At 31.8% G+C, this 23,335-nt stretch overlaps 2 protein-coding genes across 2 annotated transcripts; both read right to left on the bottom strand.

Moving 5' to 3' along the window:
• Positions 1 to 3,109: 3,109 nt before the first annotated feature.
• Positions 3,110 to 3,889, bottom strand: HELRODRAFT_168622 (hypothetical protein; the record flags this gene model as incomplete). The annotated part of the gene is made up of 2 exons (XM_009014455.1): positions 3,110 to 3,319; positions 3,671 to 3,889. The coding sequence occupies 2 exons, from the start codon at positions 3,887 to 3,889 to the stop codon at positions 3,110 to 3,112; spliced, it is 429 nt and encodes a 142-aa protein (XP_009012703.1).
• A 9,163-nt stretch (positions 3,890 to 13,052) lies between these two features.
• HELRODRAFT_186759 (hypothetical protein) lies at positions 13,053 to 16,195 on the bottom strand. Its single transcript, XM_009014454.1, has 6 exons — positions 15,959 to 16,195; positions 15,567 to 15,607; positions 15,141 to 15,402; positions 14,651 to 14,961; positions 14,412 to 14,580; positions 13,053 to 14,208 (listed from the first exon to the last, which is right to left on the bottom strand). Exons 1-6 carry the CDS (start codon positions 16,070 to 16,072, stop codon positions 13,465 to 13,467), a joined length of 1,641 nt encoding a protein of 546 aa, XP_009012702.1. The 5' UTR covers positions 16,073 to 16,195; the 3' UTR covers positions 13,053 to 13,464.
• Between the last annotated feature and the right edge of the window lie 7,140 nt (positions 16,196 to 23,335).

The following is a 23,335-nucleotide window of genomic DNA, read 5'->3' as shown; positions in this document are numbered from 1 at the left end:
TATTCTTTGTCTACTTCACATATTATGTTCTTATAAACTGCTGGAAGAATGAAGTCTTAAAAGTTGAAAAAATGTATTTTTGAAGCGGACTTAAATTCTTCATTCTCCATTATAATTGTCTAAAAAATAATTTTATTACATTTCTTCGAAATAAATATATATAATTAATAAAAAATACTACCACTTCTATGATTTCTACTACTACTACAACAACAAATACTACTACTACTACTACTACTACTACTACTATTGTTACTATTATTACTACAACAACAACAACATCATCAACAACAACAATTACTACTATTACTACTACTACTTACTACTACTACTACTACTACTACTGCTACTATTACTACCTTTCACTACTACTACTACTGCAGCTGCTACTGCTATTTGTGATTTCGATAAAATACGTTATAAGCAGCAGGATTTCTTCCTTCGCTGACGAGTTTGATTAAAATGCAACTTAATAATAAGGCAAGAAAATTTAATTTTCATATTGACCAAATTGTATCTCTGTCGTTCTTTCGTTCGTTCGTTCGTTCATCTGTTCGTTCATCTAACAGTTCGTCATTTGTTTGTTTGTTCGTTCACTTATTTGTTGGTTCATCTTCATATTCGTTCGTTTATTCTGTCATATTTTGCAATTCGTAAAACAATGTAATGTCGTGTAGGAAATTAATAATGATAATGTTTTATGCTACAAAACCATCTGATGATGCTAAAGATGATGACATTAGGATTTTTTCATCATCACCAATAAAAAGTTTTCATCACTTTCATCATATTTTAAACCAGCAAAATCATCGTCATCATCGTTATTGCCATCATCATCATCATAATCATTGCTATCATAATCACCTCCTCCTCATCATCATCACTATAAACAACCGCAACAAAAACTTCACAGTCATCATTGCCTTCACCACCATCATCATCACCATCGTCATCATCATCGTCATCATCAATATCATCACTATGATCACAACATCATCATCATCGTTGTCATCGTCATCATTGTCGTCGTCATCATCATCATCATGGAGGATAAAAAATGTTGTTAACGCTCTGAAACATGCAAGCCTCATGAATACGAAAAGTTTAAATTATTATTTTAATGGGTGTTGCCCCTGTTTAATTTTATTATTATTATTATTATTATTAATTGATTGACTTGTTAAAATTCAAATTTTATTTTAATTTAATTTAATTTTAATCATGACTATTTCTCTATTAATTAACTAATTATTGACTTTACACATTTGATGAAAAATAAAAGATCCGTTCCCATTATTATTATTATTATTATTATTATTATTATTATTATTATTATTATCATCATCATCATCATCATTATTATTATTATTATTATATATACCCTAATATTATTTCATATCATACATATATTAACTATAATGTGAGGTATTTTACATTTCGGTATTGAGTATTTGGTATTGGTATACTGGTATTGAGGTATTTTATTGATTAAAACATGAGGTTGTCTTAAAACTTAACAGTTGCAATATATGAGGTATTTTAATATATTGCGATGAATTCGCTTTATTAGTTATATTGAAAGGTGTGTTAGGATATTACATAGCGAGGTATTTCGCTGTGTAGTTGAAACGTCTCAGTTGAAAACAAAGAATGATTTTGTTTGCGGGTCATCATCACCATCATCATTCATCATCTTCATCATTGGAATCATCCTCTTTCCCAATCATAATCACCTTTGTCGTAATCGTTAATATCGTTTTTTGTCATCATAAACATCATCACCACCATCATTAACATCATCGCCATCATCACCACCACCACCATCATCATCATCAATATCACCACCACACCATCATTATCACCACCATAATCACCATCATCATCAGTTTAAATAAGAGCATGGTCATTATTATTTTTCGTTATCTTCTCTTCTAAACCAATGCACGCACGTTTGTACGCAAAGAATTGCGCGCGTGTGGTTTTGTATGCGCAGTTGTATTTGCGTGTGTGTATTCGTCTGTCTGTGCGTGTGTGTGTGTGTTCGTATGCACCGTACGCGTTTGCATGATTAAAATTATCACTGACATAAATTCTTATCGTCTATCTGCTGACTAAACTAACAGGCTAACGAGACATTGAATTTTGGAACAATAAGAAACTGTCGGATCTACATCCTCTAGTATATAAAAATATTTTCATATCATTCTGCCAAATTTATAGCGGATAAACTGTTTTTATTGTTTTAATAATGATGTCTGTTTTCATTCTATCTACGAATATGACGTCTTTTGATAAGAAAGCGAGATATTAAATTAAATGTATTCAAAATTTTTGTGAGTTTTCTTTGTTGACGACGATAATAAGATAATGATAATGATAATAATGATAATAATGATAATAGTGATAATTCAACTGATGGTAAGACTTGTGATAAAATCGCACAATGTCCACTACTTCAAAATGACCAAGACAACCAGTCATGATACCCGCGAAATTAACTCAACCGATATGCCCTCTTCATGAAGTTTTGCCTGACTTCTTAACATGCTAATACTCAAATGAATGCACACACAGAAAGATACATTCTAAAAATTTTCACACAAAAGCAAATATTAATTTAACATAGAAACTACAGGCGAACGCATAACTACTTTCATTCACAAACATAGGATTATATAAATCTCAAAAAGGATATTTTATTGGTTATACTAACCCGAATATAAAATGCACGTCACCGCAAAAAACTTAAAACAATTTTCTTTCATTTATAAACAGTTTTTACATCGCAAATTAAAGACACATATGTTGCAGATTAAAAAATTTTATTAACAATTAAAATATGTTATACAAATATATCAAATACATATAAATTAAAAAAAATTCATTATGAAATTAAACGACAAAAGCAGATTTTAAAATAATTAGTTTATTATAAGCATGTTCGATTGAAAAACTCAAATTAAATAGTTTTTTTTAACATCATCACTTCATCATTCTGCGTTAAGAAACTATTATCAAAAATATATCTTCCTGTTCCCTCTCTCTCTCTCTCTCTCTCTCTCTCTCTCTCTCTCTCTCTCTCTCTCTCTCTTTCTTTCTCTCTTTCTCTCTACTTGCAGATGATGTAGGTGTGGTTATGGTCGCAGAAATAAGCCCACATCTTCCTCAGTGAGTCAGGGCAGACAGGCTTACCAGCACACGACTGACCCAACATGTTGCGCTTGCAGTCCAGGTCATTGTACTCGGGCACGAACCAACTGGACCACTTTTGATTGAACCACTGAAGCTTGTACGCGATGATGCGTCCTTTGAGCAGTTGCTGTTGCGAGTGTTGGTGGTCGGTTAGAGATTATCAGTGTGACGAGTTTTAATGTAGGAAACTTAATAAATTAGTCAGGTTTAAAAAGCTACAATGGGAAAATTTTTAAATTTTGTCACACTATTTAATGATTTTCTGCTTTTGGCCAATAATGTTGATTAGAAAAAAATTTGTTTAAAAATTTCAAACTCAACCATGTGATTTTCCCAAAATTGAAATAAAGTGCAACATTTCGATGGCAATAATGATAATTTTTTTTATGCTTAAACAGTATCCACATCAACAAAAAACCTCCAAAGTAGCAACTACGTAACTAACAAAATTGTGCACAATCATCAACTACAAACTCACAAAATCGGTGTGCCTGTACAAGCCGTTGGCTCCCCACTGACACTGGCTGGGCACTGGAAGTTCATGGGTCACTTCGGTGCAGACGCTCTGCTGGGAGATATCGTAGGGCATGCACTCGGGCAGGGTGCAATCAACTGAACATTTCTTGCAAGCTTGCACTGAAGGAGCCATCCAGAGACAGCAGATCGCAAACAAACTCAACACCTGGAACGACTTCATCTCTCTGAGAAATCTAAGAAAATTATTTAATCGAACAATTCAGTAGTGAAGCAAAATCAAAAGTTATCAACCAAATGTATAACTCTATTTGCCAATGAGTAATGATTTGATTGACACGCTTGTTTAAATACTTTTTAGCCAGTCATTCATTCAGTTGTGTTTTGACAAGAAGGCGAGTCCAATTTCTATATCATTTGGCGATCAGTTTACTTTTTTTAAAACTCGAAGAAATAGGCTTTTTTGTAGTTATTGTGTGAGACAAGCCTGAGCGTTCCAAGTCTAAGTACCTCAGAGGGGCTATTCTGAATTTTTCTGCAACATCCCTTCGCTATTACATACATTCCAGAGATTCTTAACACCCCTTGACCATTAAGGCCTGCTGGGGACTAGGGGCAGTTTTTTTTGTTTTTAATGGCATAGAAAAATTTGGGGCCTGCTGAGGACAAAGGGCCGTTGTTTTTGTTTTTGATGGCATAGAAAAATTTGGGGTAAGTTTTTACATCCGGACACCCATCCTGACGACAACCCCCAGTTATAAGCGGTGGGCCTAGCCTTTTGCTCAAAAGCACGCAAGGCAGCGTGGATTCAGTTTTATGTCATGCCCAGGACATGACAATTCAATACTAATATAAACAAGATTATACAATTGAAAATGTTTTATGTAAATTTATTCAAACTAATATCAATTTATTGAAATAATGCATACATGCTTCAGTAAATTATTCAGACACCATTCATATTTCAAGAAAAAATTTATAACTCAACTGAATAATCATTTGAAAATTAATTAAAATGTTAGCTATATTATGTAATAAACATAAACTCTTGTAAAAACTCTTGTAAAACTCTTATTCATATTAATATTTTAAATTTATTAAATTCATTCACTGCTTATTTTAAAGCTCCAACAGAAGCTCCCGGTTGATAAAAAAACTAATTTTTTAATATCAAATAGTTATTTTTTAATGTTGTTGTACTGCTAAAATTGTAATCACAGTAATTAATTGTAATGCAGTAATGACCTCACCTTCAAATGAAATGAATACATAAGTCGCTTCTTTTTGTTATACAATAAAACATTAGGAATATTTAAATTAAATGGGTATTTAATTATTGTATGTGTGTGTGTGTGTGTGTGTGTGTGTGTGTGTGTGTAATTAATTTATCTAAATATCTAATCAAATATTTGTTTGTAGAGGAAGGTGATGCGGGTTCCGACGGCAATAAAGGAGGATATTTACGTAAAAGTTTTAAAATTATTTTAACATAAACTATATAAATAAAAATAATTATTTGTTGTGTTTGAGTGTGAGTGTTTGTTTGAGTGTGTGTGTGAGCGTGTGCGTGTGCTTGTGTGGTGCGTGTGTGATTTAAATTTAACTCTAAATTTAACTATAATTAATTATATTATAACTATATATTCAGCCTCTCCCAACACAGAATCTGGTTCGACTATAATCAATAAATAATGAAAAAAAAATTGATTGCTAAAAAATTTCTAAATTTCGATTTTAATAATTGCTTCGTCGGTTGATTAGCGTGTAGTTTAAATACTATATGCCTTTATTGTTGATTTGGTACTTTTGAGGTACACCACTAAACAAAAAGAAATAAAAAATAAAAATGGTCTTAAATCCATTTCAGGTATATCTGATACAACAACCATCATTTTGGCGTTAACAATACCAATCGTCATACTTCTCGTTTGCGTTTTCATAATGTTATTAGGTGAGATGCTGCTGCTGCTGCTGATTGGATGCTGGTCATGAGGAAGAATGATGAAATAGTGTTGCGAGGATGTATGATGGTGATGAAATAGAGATAAGGACATGATACAATGGCAATCTGGTGATACTCTGGTGGTTAGATAGTGATTAAAAAATAATAAAATGATGATTTGATGCTTAGATGGTATGGAAATAATGATTGAGAAGTGATAAAACTATGACTAGATGGTAAGGAAACAGCGACATAAAGATGAAGGCTTGATAGCGTAACGACGATGATAAAATGCTGATGTGTTTATGATAGGATGATGACGGAGTAATGATAATAAAATTGTGTAATGATCATGTGATGTTGCAGCGATAACGCCGTAAGAGTTTTGAATGTTTTTTTTTCTCGTTTTCAGTCAAAAAAAAGGAGAACAATAATCCGTCGGGTTAAAAAATAGTCACAGACATTAAATATAACTAAAAAAAATGAATAACCTGAATAAATGAGTGAATGAAAAAGTGGAAATAATTATGAATGAATGAGTGATTGAAATGACAAACAAATTTACAAAGAAATGAAAGGATGAATGACCTAATGAATGAACTAATGAATGAGCGAACGAACAAACGAATGAATGAATAAATCTATGAATAGATGGATGATGAATGAATGAATGAACAAACGAACGAATGAATGAACGAGCGAACGAATGAATGAATGAACATAACATAACATATGTGAAATAAATATTAACGAATAAAATTTGAATTGCTAAAATTATTTTTTATTTAGAAACCAGTTCTACAGGCTCTCAAAGTAAATATGATGAAATGATATTGATAACATGATAATGAGGGGGCGAGAACATTATAAACTCGATGATGAAGTTGAATGATGGTGATGATATCAACATTATCATGATACCAACGACAACAAATATTGACGATAACGATAGAGATGTCGTAGGATATGATAATGATGACGACGAAAATGATGATGACGATGATGGTGTTGATGGTGAAAAAAAAATACTAATACTAATAAAAACTTGAAACTTGTTCCAGGCATTCCGAGCGGACATTCAGAAATTAAAAGTAAAGACCAAGAAGAGCCGAGTAAATAATTAATTAATTAATTGGTTATTTAATTAATTAATTGGTTAATTAATTTATTAATTCATAAACTAGGCAATCTGTGATGGTGTGACAGTGATAAAAACGATTTTGAATTCATTGACTTAAAGGATGATGATGTTAATAATTTATGAAATATAGGTGTAGCGTCAGCGCCAAAAACATAGTTGGTAAGACAATCATGTGATGACGATGTTGATGATGACGATATTGATGATGATGATGACGACGACGATAACCATGATGATGATAATGATAATTCGTTAATTAGAATGAATGAAATAAAGACGGTGATGATGGTTCGAATGAAATGATTAAAAAATTTTTTTCAAATCAGATGATTTTGAATATGGTAATAACGTTGAAGACCTAGATAAAAATCATAAATCTGATTATATTTTTTTTTAAACACAGACTTCACTTTTATCTTTATCCAATCAAATTTTTCAGTATATCATTTTTATAAAATATCAAGCAACATTAACGAATTTATTTTCAAATAAATTTCAATTGCTTGTTGGAAAAAATCACTTTTTCAACCCATCACAACTCTGTTTTCTCAAAAAAAAAAAAAAAAAAAATGGAACCACAAAACAATTAATCGCGAGTGTAGGTGTGCGCGAAACAACATCACGAACAACAAAACAACAACAACCACCACCAAACAAAGTTCAAACAACGAATCAACATCGACATCCACAACCACAACAAAAAACAACAGTAATAACTCGTTGAAACATGTGAAAAAAATCCATTGTAGGAGTGACACTTATTAAAAGATGGATGGCATTTATCAGATAGCTCAGATGATACATCTACACACACCACATATAGACACATACACAAACACACAAACCCACACACACACACACAAACAAACACGAATACAAATAGATACGAACAGAGACAAACACGGATACATACACACAGAAAGACGTGCACTTGAACTCCAAATTAAATGTATAAATACACATTTATGTATATGTATAAATATACAGAAAGGAAACATGTATATTATTTCATATAAGTGTGTGTGTGTGTACTTGCAAACAATGCAATTAATAAAATCTATTAATACACATTTCAACACCTACAGCCATTTGAAATAAATCAAAATAATGATAGAAAAATTTATTTAAATTATAAATTGTACGTACATACACACGAACCTGCAAACATACACACAGACACACACACACACACACACACACACACACACACACACACAGACACACACACACAGAGACACACACATAAACATAATGATGCTTATTCAAAAGTATGCGGTATGGTCATCATCAACATTATTATTTCACCATCATCATTCTTTTGGTCATCCTCATCACCATTATCTTTTTGGTTATCATCATCATCTCCGTCATCATCATCATCATCACGCCATTCTCTTACTGTAATATAAATAGACCATAGATAGATATTTTTTGATGAACGCAATGATAAATGGGTGTGTTTTATCCAGCTTTTTCCTTGTTTTCGTCTGTTTGTTTGTTGTTTGTCTCTTTCATTCTATTTTATCTCACTTTGTCATTTCTTTTCTCTTCCCTATTTCTCTCTCTCTCTTTCTGGTTGGCTTTCTCTGGTTGGTATTTATATTGTGTCTGTTATTGGTTTGTCTTTACTCGTATGCGTGCGTGTTTTTATATGTGTGCATGAGTCTGGAGTGTGTGTTATGTGTTTATTATGTGATTTTTTAAATTTGTTTATCTGTGTGTATGTTTTTTGTATGCATCCGTGTTTACGAAGGAGTGGTTTGCATGCGGTTGTATTTGTATTGTATGTGTAAACAGCGCGTGTACAAAATCAATTTGTTTTTCTCTCCATTCATTTCTTAGTCTACATTTTTTATTAATGTCCTGGATGACGAATTGTGTAAATCATAAATATTAATTGAAGTGATTATTTTTCTGTCATTTTTATCTCTTTTTCTCTCTCTCCCTCTTTCTCTCTCCTTTCCTCTCTGTCCCTCTCTCTCTCTCTTTCGTTTTTTTATCTCTATTATTTCTTTATTTCTTTTTCATCTTTCTATCTCTTTTATTTTCATGATATTCCTACACGTCTGACAAACATGGTTAGATGCGGAAAAGCAAAATAGAGAAATTGGGTGGGAAGAAAGAGAGAGAAATTGAGAGAGAGAAAGATTAAAAGAGAGAGAGAGAGAGAAAAAGAAGAAAAAACCCATAAAAGAGATAGAAAAAGCGAAATAATTTATTTTATCGATTGTAGTGAAGGACATTTTGCAGGGCGCTAAATCTTCTTAGCGTTAAAATAATTGAGCGCTTTTATACCCTTGCTATCCTGGTGCTCCTTACGTACGTACATTCATTCAGGAGTGGCCAACTGAAATGAATTAAATTAATTGGGCTGAGATGATCAAATTGTAGTTTAGTTTTTTTTTCCATTTTGGCTTTTTTTTATTGGGTTTTAATAGCAAAGTTTTTGTTTCTCATGTTATTGAGATATTTGTTTACATTAGAAATAATTTATTTATCAAAATAAAATAAACTCAACTTTTTAAAGAAATAATCATCATCATCATTATCATCATCATCACCGCTGTCTTCGTCCTGATGACAATCGTCAATTTTTTATACATATTTTATATTCAGAACACATCATTCGCATATTGTTCCTTGCATTCAACCTTTGAGTTATTGCTTGCTGTAGGAAAGATGATGATGAGGAGGATGACGACGATGATGATCATGACGATGATAATGATGATGATGATGACGTTGACGATGATGACGACGATGATGACGATGACAATGAAGATGATGACGACAACGATAATGACAATGCTGATGATTTGATGATGAAGAAGATGAAAAAGATGACGATGATGATGACGATGTTGATGATGATTATGACAGAGATGATGATGACGATGATGATGACAGATATGATGATGGAATTGGTGGTGATGATTTTGAGGATGAGTAAAAAATAATCAAAATAATCAACAATAAAGCGTCAAATAAAGATAACGGAAACGCTGTTAAAATGATTATGGTCATAAACAAAATCCACCGATGACGATTAAATTGTTTCCGCAAACTTCTTACCAAGTTTAGAAAACAATATCTGAAACAAATGTTTAATGGCCGTTTAAATGTTCTCAACTAGAATATCAATCACCCCAAGCGACAAATTATTCAAATATCATTCTGAAGGCTGAAGCAACATAAAAAAATTGAAAAAATTATGAAAAAAAGAGTTAGATGTGTTATAAAAAAATAAAATTGATGACATTTTCGCGGTCTATCTAGCCGGTTTCTCTCTTCAGTAAACGTCTTTCCTCTGAATGTTTCAGCTTTCTTGTGTCGTGTTTTGACTTTTTTAATGTAATACTTTGTTTAATTTTTAGAATTTTTAAAGATTATTTAAATTTTTTCTAATAATTCATCTATTTTCTTCGATTTTTTTTAATTTTTTACAAATTTTTAATTTTTTCTGATCCTAGATTGTACAAAGTTTACAGTTAGTTACGTGTAAGTTCTCTGTCAGGTTAGAGAGAATAGAAGGAATAGTAATAGAGTGTTTAGATCTGTTAGAACACATTAATTCAAAATTAGAAGGATAAAGCTTAAGAGATATAGAGTCAGACCAAGCGACAATTGAAGAAAGACATAGAGATAGATTATGAAGAATACTATTGAAATTAGATGGAGGAAAAGGAATATAAATATAAATAAAAGAATCAACAGCATGTAGATGACTAGTGAAAGAAAAATTATTATTAATAAGAGGTAATTCAGAAGTATAGAGTATAAATAGAAGAGAACCAAGGATAGAACCCTGAGGTACTCCAAAAGTAAGGGCAGAGGAGTTAGAAGTAGAATTATGAAATAAAATTAGAGCCAAAATTTGTTTAAGCATTCATTTTTTGTATTGTATATTATGAGTGCTGATACTATTGTATTAAATACAATTGTATTGTATTGCATTGTATTGTATTTATTTGAATTGTCCTTAATTTTTCTTATTTTTCTGCATCTTTTCAGAAGTTCACCGAATTTTTTTTTCGTTTATTTCAAACAGAATTTCAAAATTTAGAAGGAAGTTAATTTAACAAATTTAAATTTATTCTTCTGAAGAATGTTTTATAGTACCCGCGATGCGTTTTCGAATTCATCAACGGGCTCGCTAAACAGCTTTCAGAAGTTTTTTCTTCCTTATTCATTCATCAAGAGAGGGAAATAATATTTAAGTAGATTTCAGAAAAAAAAACAATTTAAAAGTCATTTAATTTCTTTCCTATTTAAAAAAAATAAAATAAATTACTCCATTTAGATTACAGGATGTGTACGTGTGGGCATATTTAGGCATATAAATTTATATTTAAACGATAGATCGCCAAACAATGAATAAATTTAAAAGTTATAAAGCTGGCATTAGTTATAAATAATAATAAGGATAAAAACAAAATTAAAAATAAAAATATAGAGAGAAGAATAATGGTAAGAACATCGTTATTAATAATGTTGCTTGTGATAAACAAACAGGGCAATAAATGATGCAGCGTTCCAGATTCTACATACGCACCTACATACGCACCTACATACGCACCTACATACGCACAAACAACATTCTTCGTACGTAAATCTCTCACTCTCTCTTTCCTTCTGCCTTTCTCTTTTTCTCTTTCAGTTTATCCTTCTCATTTCTCTCTTTCTCTTTCTCTCTCTCTCTAACTTTCTTAAATATTAGAGCGTGTGAGTGATGTGAATGAGTGTGCGTGAGTTTCTGCTTTTACGTGTGAATTTCGTCACATACACGCACGCATGCACACGCACACAGATATGCAAATACACAAAAACGTGAAAGTATGACAGATTGCATGATGCATTAAGGTAAGAAATTTGAACTTAGTCAAATGGATGGACTGGAGCTAAAAATGTGTGGAAAGCCGAACTGAGTGATGCATGTCATAGATACGTGAGTATGGAAGGCCATCAAATTTTCTTTCGTGTACGAACGAGTGTATGTGCTAAAATGAAATATGTATAGCATTAAAACGTACCAACCTATTGAAAACTAAACTGAAAAAGGAAGGCAAAATATTTGTTGTTCATTGGAAACATGTGCTAAAAAGCACTCGAAACTCTTAATACGCTCAAAAATTTCAAGTACTCACCAGACGGCAAGTACTGAAACCAAAAACGATATTTTGAAAAGAACAAACATAAAAAAATTTCCAAGAGAAAACAAATGGGCAAACAAACAAACAAAAACAATTCAAAACTGTATTTAAAAATGCAAACACGCACACACGCACGCACACCACACGCCTACATACATTCACAACTGAACACGCCTTTACAGTTAACAAGCGTTGCTATTAAAAAAATTTTCATTTCTTCAATCAAACAACCCGACGTGACAGTCTACAAATAAATGGCATGACAGTAGCAAGTATGAAAATAACAAAACGCATCAGCATCACATGCACGTGCACAGATACACGCACACGCACAACAGCATGAGAACGTTTACTAGAAGAACAATAAAAAAAAGATGGAGGAAAAGAAAAAGGTAAAAGAAAAATATGAAATAAATTATATGAACATGAAATTTCCTAATGACGTACGTGTGTGCGCGCGTGTGCGTAATCGCGTTTTTTTCACATGTGCGTGTTTGTGTGTCTGTGTGTTTTTATGAAATCAGTCCAATTGCAAAACTTGTCAACACAAGTTCTCGCTTGATTGATGAAATTGAAGAGGCGTAACTATCACTGCAAACTCATTCATTCCGTTTTTGCTAGCCATCCAACTGGAAATAAGCATCCGAGCACACTCACACACACACACAAACATCTATACACGCCACATTAAGACATTGCACATATAAAAAATACAAACACATAAACCTCAAATGGAAACATACAGTACATATACAAGCAGAAACACACTTAAAAGCCACACACACACACACACATACAATATAAAATATGCCTTGTAAAATTATAAAATCCACACACACAAAAATATTTCGTATACATTTATGTTGGAACATACAGCCAGTATATATATATATACACGTATTGTACACAGACACACACACAAACACACACGCCACTTAATACGAAAACAAATTTCCACAAAAAACATTGCCATCAATTTAGTCTTTTCTTATAAACAACAACATTCGATAATTTATCTTGCATCCTTTGAAAGGTTTTTCACTTTTATGATAAAAAACATCCACGCATAGTGAATAGTATCCAGTATTTATACTTATAAGCTTACATGCCAGCAACGATAACAAACACAAAAACGCCTGCTTTAGCTCGTGAAGTCATTATTTTTCAGCAAAAAGTCAACGTTCGCACATATTTTTAGTAGTTTATATTTTAAAATTATTTATTACACAAAAATTCGTTAAAATGAAATTTTTTTTTTGAAAAAGGACATAAACATTGAACTTAAAAATTAGTGATACATTTCTTGAAAGAACAAAACGCAGTTTCTTGGATTTTATTAAACATCATCATTGCCATCGCCATCAACATCCCCACAACCACCAACAACGTCATCATCATTAATTAGTTAATCATTAAGTTAAGCGTTATCACTCATCATATCAACGTCATATCCGTCAAAATCACAGCCATCATTTTGTTGAATAATACGGAACATACAAACACACAATCACCTATTGTGGTGAAGACTTACAAACACGCACACACACAAACACAAAAATATATAATTACACAATCCCGTTTAACTCAGCCAACTTGTCTTGACTATATTTAGAAGGCTTGGTGAAGTTACTCCTTGATATCTGCAGGGCAAAGTTTTTACCGGCCAGATAAATTTTATTGGCATAATCGTCGGGGATATTCAGGAAGCACTGACCATTATGATTGTTATTGTTATTGGTGACGTCATTTGTTACGTCACTAACGTGAGTGTTGCTGTTGTTACAATCAGCGTTTGTTCTGTTGTTATTGCAGCTGCTGTTGATGTTATTGCTGTCGTTAGCGTCAACGTTTATGAAAGTGGCGAAGATGTAGCCAGTCATGAAAGCGTCAAAACCAGCCCTATGAACGCCAGGGGAAGGTGCTGATGACGATGGTGCTGATGATGATGGCTGTCTTAATGATGATGATAATGATGATGGAGGTAATGCTGATGATGATGGTGATAATGAGGGAGACGCCCTCTCAATAACTGCTAAATTCTGATGGAGCAGTTTCGTCACCAACTCATTACCATTGGAGGAGTTCAATGCCCCGTTATGTTTACCCACACCGGAACCATCATCACCATCGTGACAATCACCATTATCATTTTGTCTGACTGATTTACACTTTTTCCTTTTCTTGCTTTTCCTGGAAGTGCTGCAGTTGTGGTGATGGGGGTTGAGATGCTGCAGGTCCTCCTCGTCCAGTATCCTGTCGACACAGTGCGACTTTGAGCAGTCGTTGCCATTGATGCACCAACCATGATTCTGGTGGTAAGAGTGGCGAAGGAAAAAAATTACCATGTTATTTTTTGGTAATTTTGTACTTAAAAAAAATAAATTATTGTGTATCTTCTGAGTAATTATTCATTTGAAACTTGTAAAAATTAAAAAATTTGTTTGTGTGTGTTTGTGTTCGCGCGCGCGCGCGCGTGTGTGTGTGGATAATTTAAGATAACAAATGAATGCACCTTGAATCCAAAACAGACTTCTTGTTTATCGCCGGGACTAGCATCGGACTTCTCACACGAAATGTAGACAACATTTTTATGAACGAGCTCAGGATAGCTTAGGAAATTGATAGACAGACATTTTGTACTCTCTTCTGGGTTCTGTGTCTCTCTGAAGTTATCTTTTTTACTTAGGAGAAAAGTTTACAGTTAATAAATTTTTTTATGACAGGACAAAACAAAAACAATGAGAAACAAACCATCTCTTGAAGACATATTCAAGAAACGAGATGCTCAACTTCCTCTTGAACTCGGCAATAAACTTTGTATCAAACAGTCCACCACCGAAGATCAAGTCAAGATCAGTCACAAAGGTGGCAAAGTCATTTGGAAGCTTGCCAAAAAAGTTGCCATATATGAATACCAGGTCTATCAAGGCATTGTGGAAGACTATTTTCGACTTGTTTATGATCATCTCATTTATTATCTGCTGTATCGTCATCTGAGATGCTGGAAACTTTGATTTGTTGCCTGTGGATTTTGAACTGTTCTTCGACTTGGAATTCGAATCCTGGTAAGTGTGTGGGCATGAATAAGTACAGATGAAAAAATTGTTAATTTTATTTAAAGGTCTCAAAAAACTTGAAAGAAATCAATAACATTGTTTTGCTTAATGCAGGAAAAAAAAATTGAAAACCTTAATAATTTTATAATGAAAATTATGACAAAAAAAATAGATAAAAATCAAACCCCATCTCCTCTGTAGTAAGGCAAACCAAGTTTAAATTGTTTATTAAAATCGAAGCCATGGTCAATCAAAAACTGGACACTGATTGGTTCAATAATGAAATTTTCCATGCACATGGTGAGGATGTTGAATGTCTGGACAGTGTACCTAACTTCATTTTTCTCACTATCTTCCACACTAACTTTGAAACAAGAAATTCCAAGTGCTAGAATAGATCGGGACATTGATGAGTCACAAATGTATTTGTACCTGTCCTCTATGTTTCTAGATTTTGAATAATTTTTTAAATTTAGAAAATGTATTAGGTATATATATATTGACTAGACTAAAGAAATATAGTTATTGAAGAATAAATATTAATAAATGATTGTTTAATTTTAAAAAAATATTATAATTCAATGAACCACAAACAAATGAAACAAACTAACTTGGCATTCAACAACTTTTTTGATCCCAACCCACTCAATTCCTAAAAATAAAAAATTGGAAATTTAATTTTAAAAAAAAGTTCTTAAATTTTGAAGCATTTGTTAAAAAGAAGCAAAAGTATATGATAGATGAATAATAAAGTATAAAGCAGTTTAATTTTTAAGATTTAACAGAATCATGTAGAGTGTAATGTAATGTAATAGTGTAGACTGTAGAGTAGGTACATGGAACATACAAGACAACTAACTTAAACATCTACTTTTTAACTACAACATCCCATTTCTATACAATACAATACATTATATTATTAACATAACAAAACAATAAAAACAATTAATTAAATAATTTAAATATAATTAAATTATTTTAAATATTTAATTATTAAACCGACGGTGTCTAGGGCTATGAAGGTGGCATGTTTGATGGCCAACATCAGACCAGGCCAGATTTGCCTCAAGTTTTCGTTGTTCACCTCAACGACAGGGACATCCTCCGAAACATTCATTACCCTAACAAAAATGCCTAATTATTTTTTCTAAAAAAGAAACAAATATAGCCAAGCGAAACTAATTACTACTTAGTAAGTCTGAATCGCGTTCAAATTGTTCACCGACGAGTTTTGTGTTTTTCGTTTAAAAGCGAACTTTAAATCAAAATGTAAATATATAAAAATAATAGTATATTTCAATTCCAATGTGCAATTCAATGTCGTTAGTTAAATCGAACGCTTTTGATTTAAGGCTTTGCAAATAATTTAAAAAAAAATCAAGTGCATTTTCAAAAAAAATGAAACACTTATTGTACGTAAGAGCAGACCTTTTAACAATTAAATTTTTTTTGTCGCATGCTTCAAAAATAAAATGAAAAATGTGAAATAATGTTTATACGTGCCTTATCAAAAATAATTCAAATTTGGTTAGTATCTTGGCTATATTTTCACAATTTAATCATTTTTAATATTCTGGCCCTTTATCAAGGTTGTCTAGATCCACCCCCTTGGTTTAATTTTAATCGTGATTTAGAAATGTTTTAATCTTTCATGACCAACTTGCGTTGGAGGGTAATTAATTTAATGATTTAGTAAACAAAAACAACGAAAAGTTGTGAAATGATACCAAGCCTATCAACAAAAAGCAACTGATAAATAAAAGAAAAATTGGACAAATTACAACATTTTACATGTGAACATATGTATGTGAGTAAGAAGCAATCCAGGTAAATAATAAATATCAACTCGTAAACAATGTTACTCACGCTGTCGGTATGAACAAGCAAGCATAATATAAATAGTAATAGTAAAAACAATAATAATAATATTAATAATAATATTAATAATAATAATAAAACGTTAAATGACATCATCAGTGGGATTTAATGAGAGGATCAACATGATGACGAATGAGATCGTTCTCAAATGAAACATTCATTATGTTTCAAATTTAATTGCATAGCTAATCTTTTTAAACAGAAAAAAAGTAATGTAAATTATCCAGATTTATTATTTTTTGTCATGTTGTATCTATTCAGGGTGGGATTCAAGGCAGGGATTACCCTTAGGCCTTTATAAAATGTTGGGCCCTCTGCAAGAAAGAATATGTTTTGTGAAACGTAATTTTTCGTGAAAAAAGCTTGTCAGGAGCTTGTCAGGATAAACAAAATGTTGACAAATTAGGCAAATAAAACTAAAAAGTTTTACCAATTTGATTTACAAGCAAGATATTGGCAGTATAATTTTATAATTTGAAGAATTCACTAAATGATTTGGGGTCTTCACTTTTTAGGCGCCCAGGGGGCTACGATACTTCAAAATCCGGCATTGTATATATGATTTAATAAATTTCATCCCACAAAGTTTTACTCACTTATATAAATTATCATACCAAACATAAAAATTATGTTAGTTAAATCAATTAAACATTTTATTATTATTCTTTAAAAATCAGGATCTGACAGAAGCAGAAACTGTTACAGCATGCAAGGCAGTAGTATAAAATTAAACTTGTTTCACTGTTTTTAAACTCTAATAAGAAACTCGTAAGTCGATAACATGCGATTAAAATTATGTGTGGAGAAATATTTTTTGAGAATAAAAGATAAATTTTTTTCAGATATGATTCAAGAAAGTGTGAAATTTACTTTCGTTTTAAGTTTTTTAATTAGATTCTCACTTATATCAGGCAAATAAAAGATCTTGTTTACTTATTCAATTATTTAGTTTGCATTATTTTTTCAAATTTGAAACAATAAGCCTACTCTTCAAATTCAGAATGAGTACAACACACAAAGAGCCTCAAAGTTCTTGTCACGATCTGATACAAATTAATTAGATTATCGTGTAGATGAATTCTTAAAATATGAAAATATTTTCAAAACTTTTCTAATTATTCAATATTACTTTGTTTTTGATTCAAAACAACATTTGTATAATATGTCATATTGCCTTTTTTTTGTCAGAAACTAAAATATTTCTAAAATAAACATATAAACATCGTTATCGGACAGAACTTTTAGTTAAAGTAATCTCCTTTAATGAGTGTTTCATCTTTGAACAAGAAAAACAACCTAATAAAAACACAAAAACTCAAACCTTAAAACATGCGCGCACACGCACCACACAATCACACACACATATGGCATAAACGTTTTATTTAGAATCTTCTTTTTTAAACTTGGCTCACCACACATATTGAATGAGCAATACACATTACACACAGACAACAAACACACACACACGCGCCCACCACACACGCATTTATTGCATACAATACAATCACACACAACAAAACAATATACACAGACATGCATTCACACACACTAAACTAAACACACACACACGCAAATACAATATTTCGAAATCACACACGTACACACACACACAGACTTTACACACTAACACATACACACTTCTCAGAAAATACATTGATGATCATAAAAAAAAGTGGTTGTTATAATACAACGACAATATAACAGCTTGATACAATTAAACCATGTTACCCCTATGGTACAGATATTTTTATACTTATTTATTTATAATTAGTTATACACTCTTCCAATGTCGCTTTTATAGTTTGGTTTTGCAAATGAATGAATGAACGAACGAACGAACGAAAGTATGAGTGAATGAATGAAGTTTAATTAAATTAATTATTCTCGATTTTGTGTTCATAATATTTATTTTGTTATGAATTAGAAACTTAAGAGATTCTATCAAATTTTTTAACAAAAATGCGAAATTATCAAGACAAAATGTGTAATAAAAACAACCTATTATGTGATCTAGCAACTTCATCTCCCACACGATCATAACCAAAAACTGGCGCACATAGTCAAAAGCCCAAGCAAGACCTAGGTACATAGAAGGCAACAAGTACAACAAACTCATGCGATGCGTGTACCTACACCACATTAAAGCAGCAGAAAAATCCTCCACTTGATACAAAAATAAACTGGAACGTGCGTGAATGTGCTAATAATAAACACACTCACACGTCGTCACTGTCTCTTTCATAATCGCTTGCAAATACACTAAAAATATCCACGAACAACAACACACGTACGCAAATACACATACAAAAAAACTGTACCATCACATACATTCACCCTCACACACCTGTTCACAGATACAAAAACACACATACTTGCCCAAACATACACACATACGAAATCATACACAAAACTCACACGTAGAAAAGCACATTTAAACGCAAATGCATACACATAGACACTCTCACACACATACATAAACACACAATAACAATTCAATAGAGATCGCTCCAAACATTCTGAATGCAATGCAAATAGAAGCATAATACGGTTGAACTTTTAATACTTTGAACAAATTATTGTTATTATTCGTATTATAATGGAATTATTTTTATTATTTATTCGTTTATAATAATAATAATGTCATCATCGTAATTATATTTTTATTTTTAATTTTAAAGATTTTTTATTTAAATATTGAAAATTATTGGGGGAGCTTTAATATCTTAGAAAATTCCGTAAATAGCAATTAAACAACGTGAGTGATGCTAAATATAGTGCCATAAATAAACACACACGCACGCACACACACACACACAAACACATACAAACACACACACACACACACACACACACACACACATATATATATATATATATATATATTAATAAATAAACTACTTATTGTCATAGTACTACAACTCCTAAATTAGCAGTAACAAATATTACAATAACGACAACGACATAAATAAAGAATAAAAAAAGTAAGAGAGATAGTGAGAAAAAGAGAGAGAGAAAAAAAAGTGAGAGAGAGAGAGAGAGATTAAAGCAATCATCATCTACATAAGCAAATGATACAATATCAAAAATTTTTTATTTTTCAATTATTCACATATCAATGTATTGCCATTGTATACAACCAGTGTTATTTTATGAACAAAGTTAATATTCAAAGGATCTAACCAAGCATATAAATACACACACATACACACGCGCACAGGTTCACACACGATCGAAACTGAATTTGTATAACCAGTCTATTATAACTTAACACCATAACGTAGCGTATTATAACATAACATAACAAGGAAGAAATGTATCTTCAAATTTTTTTTTAATGAGGGTTAAAGAGAAAATAAAGATTTCAAATTCCAGTGCGTTTTGTACTTTCAATTATCTCTTTGATGTTGATTTGTGATTTTTTTTGGCTTTGCACATTAATAAACTTGTATTTAAAAAAACTGTGCAAAAGTTGGAATGAACTAAAACTAAATCACGAATTAAAAGATAGAATGCTACCTAATAAATATAAATTTTTACTCTACCTCAAATTTTCGTACCCTAACTCTAACCCAATATCCAGCTATAATTTTGTAGAACATAAACTTTTCATTTATAAGCGAGCCTTTGTATAAAAACAATTTCATTCTGATTCGTCAATTGAGTTGCAAAGCTTCGCACAAGAGGGCATTCATTAATACCTGCTATTATCTATACAAGATATTTGTAAAATAAAAAAAATCATAACAATTTGGATACTATAATACGTAAATAAATGTGTGTGTGTCTATTGTATCTATTGTATGTATCAATCCTGTATATTCAATATTCATGTTAGCATGCAGTTGTTTGCTGGGGGATTACCAAGAATTTGGTTTAACACAGATAGAACACACATTTCGTAATATTAATCCCAAACTGGTCAATGCCAACATACCAAAGAATTTAATGATTAACACACACTCACACACAACACACAAACGTTCATACATACACACAAACACCGCACACAGACATACACATATATACACATTCACACACACACACACACACACACACACACCGGACACATACAAACTTTCATAAACACAAACGCTACAAACATACACACACACCACACTAAAAACGTTCACACATTACACACAATACACATACATACTTTCACAAACACATTCAAACACTGTCTAGAGAGAGTCTAGACATCGTCTTACAACCTTTTGTAAACCTGGTTTGAAAATATGATAGCTGAACTGTCAGGGTGTTTTAGTTAATGGTGTAGAATACTTACCACATGCGTTGGACTCAGGTGTATTGATATGCGTTATGTGTTTGTTGTTGGTACCGATAAAAAAAAATTGTACACCATTCAATACAATAATGCCGCACAAATATTTATTAATTAATATTTCTATTTATTCATATGAGACGCGTTCCATTAATAATGCACTGACGGGCATGTGATTAGCAAACAATTGTCTATAAAATTATTTTAAACTGCTCTCCCTCTTGAATTCTACGTAGAAAAATTTTTTACGCTTTTTGAAACAAGTTTTTAAAAGTTTCAAACAAAAGTTCGTAATGGATTGCTTGAAATTTTTAATTCGATTTACCCGTGAGTCAATATGTTTCCATTGTTCTAAACCAAAAACTTTGATTTCTGACATCGTGTTATAATTAATTATTCAGTTTATAAAAGAATTTCAACTTTAATAGAAAATATATCAGATAAAATCAAACAAAAATATGCAAGAAACATTTTTTAAAGTAAGTTTCAAACAACAGTAACCAGCAGCGACAGCAGTGTTTCGTTGAGATTGAGTTGAGACATTACGACAGCAATTTGCGGCGCGATGGTGTAATGGCTAAGGTGCCTGGCTTTGTTGATGCAGTGTCCGGGTTCGAATGCAAAAACATCCCCACCTATCACATGCAAAAGTGTGTGATGTGTTGATTCACGTGTATTTATGCACCGTGTGTTTGTTGTAATAATGATAATGCGCCTCAGCCGCTTGCCATGGTGCTATATAAAACGACATTATTTTTATTGTTATTTAAAATCAGACCCAGCAATTTTGCTTAAGATTGTCATTGTTTAGGATCATTGTGCGAATGATCGTTATCGGTTTTCGTTTGCGTCTGACTCATAGTTTTAATTATATTTTTAATAATAACAATAAAAATAATAGTATTAATAATTCTCATCATCGTCGTCGTCATCATCTTCCTCCTTCTCTTCATCATCATCATTAGAGTTAGTTACTCACTTCAAAACAACATCATCACCATAAAATAAAGCGCGTCATCATCAAACATGTTACCGTCAAAAGACACCAACACCAAAATCATCATACGTTTCGTCATCAGCATTCTTCTTGATGATTATTTCATCACCGATGTATTTTTTAACCGCAATGTTCTCCGTTACCATGTTCATCGTCAGTTTTGTTGTAGCCGTTGCGAGAAATTGACGGTAAACAGAGTAGAATTTTGAGAAAAAACGCTTGGTTTTAGAAGAAAAAGTTGTACATTTTTGTTAGTTTCATGCCTGTATACCTATTGTTTGTCAATATTCATTTTCAAACTAGTGTAGTTAATGACAATTTTTTAAATTTTACTCTTGTATGTAGTCTGCAAAAGTTTCAAATCAACATTTATATGGAAAACTCGTTGAATTTAATCTCAAACTTACACTAATCATTATCATTGTTACTTTCATTTCATTGTCATCATAGTCATTCTCATCATCATCTTAATCATCTAATGTCTTCTGTACAAGTTCATCATGTGATGAATCTTCTCAGTTTAACTGCATTCTTTAGCAGCTAGCCAAATAATTAACGACTTTTTCGTATTACTGTGCACTAATAAAACGACATAAAATGATTATAAATTAAAAAAATATTACTCATTATTCTGAGAACTGCCAGTAGAAATCGGAATACGGCATTGTTCGGTGTAGCTATTAATGTTGATGTTGATTTTAAATCTTATATTTCCTTTATGAATGACGTCAACACACTACAAATTTGGAGTTATAATTAATCTGATGTCATTATCTCGTGCAGTGACGTTTTTGTTGTCTTCAACGCCAGTCTCATGGTGGTTGTCGTCATCCCTACCATCGTCAACAATCATAGTTGGTATTTTGCTCTGATGATTACCACAATCACGTCAGCATCATTTCATTCGTCATTTACTATTAGGATATCGTCAAGATAGATATCGTCTTTGTCAAGATCAAGATATATAGGGGTATCATCAACGTCAAGATCAAGATAGATATCATCTTCGTCAAGATCAAGATAGATATCATCTTCGTCAAGATCAAGATAGATATCATCTTCGTCAAGATCAAGATATATATGTCATCTTCGTCATCGTCGTCACCATCACTGCGAGGTCAACATTTTATTAGTGCCGTTAAAATCATCATGAATATTTTAAATATCATCATCATCATCATCATCATCAATATTTTTATTATTACTACTATTACTAATAGTAG

Source organism: Helobdella robusta, assembly GCF_000326865.2.
Source record: "Helobdella robusta unplaced genomic scaffold HELROscaffold_13, whole genome shotgun sequence".
In the NCBI taxonomy this organism is placed as follows: Eukaryota; Metazoa; Annelida; class Clitellata; order Rhynchobdellida; family Glossiphoniidae; genus Helobdella; species Helobdella robusta.
Note: the sequence above shows the minus strand (reverse complement) of the source record. Positions and strands in the feature narration are given on the sequence as shown.

Coding starts and splice junctions, on each gene's coding strand:
- HELRODRAFT_186759 (XM_009014454.1), bottom strand. CDS start 16,072: ATGAATGTTTCGGAGGATGTCCCTGTCGTTGAGGTGAACAACGAAAAC. Junction 15,403..15,566: donor AAAAAGTTGTTGAATGCCAA/GTTAGTTTGTTT, acceptor TTCAAAATCTAG/AAACATAGAGGACAGGTACA. Junction 14,209..14,411: donor AAGTCTGTTTTGGATTCAAG/GTGCATTCATTT, acceptor TCTTACCACCAG/AATCATGGTTGGTGCATCAA.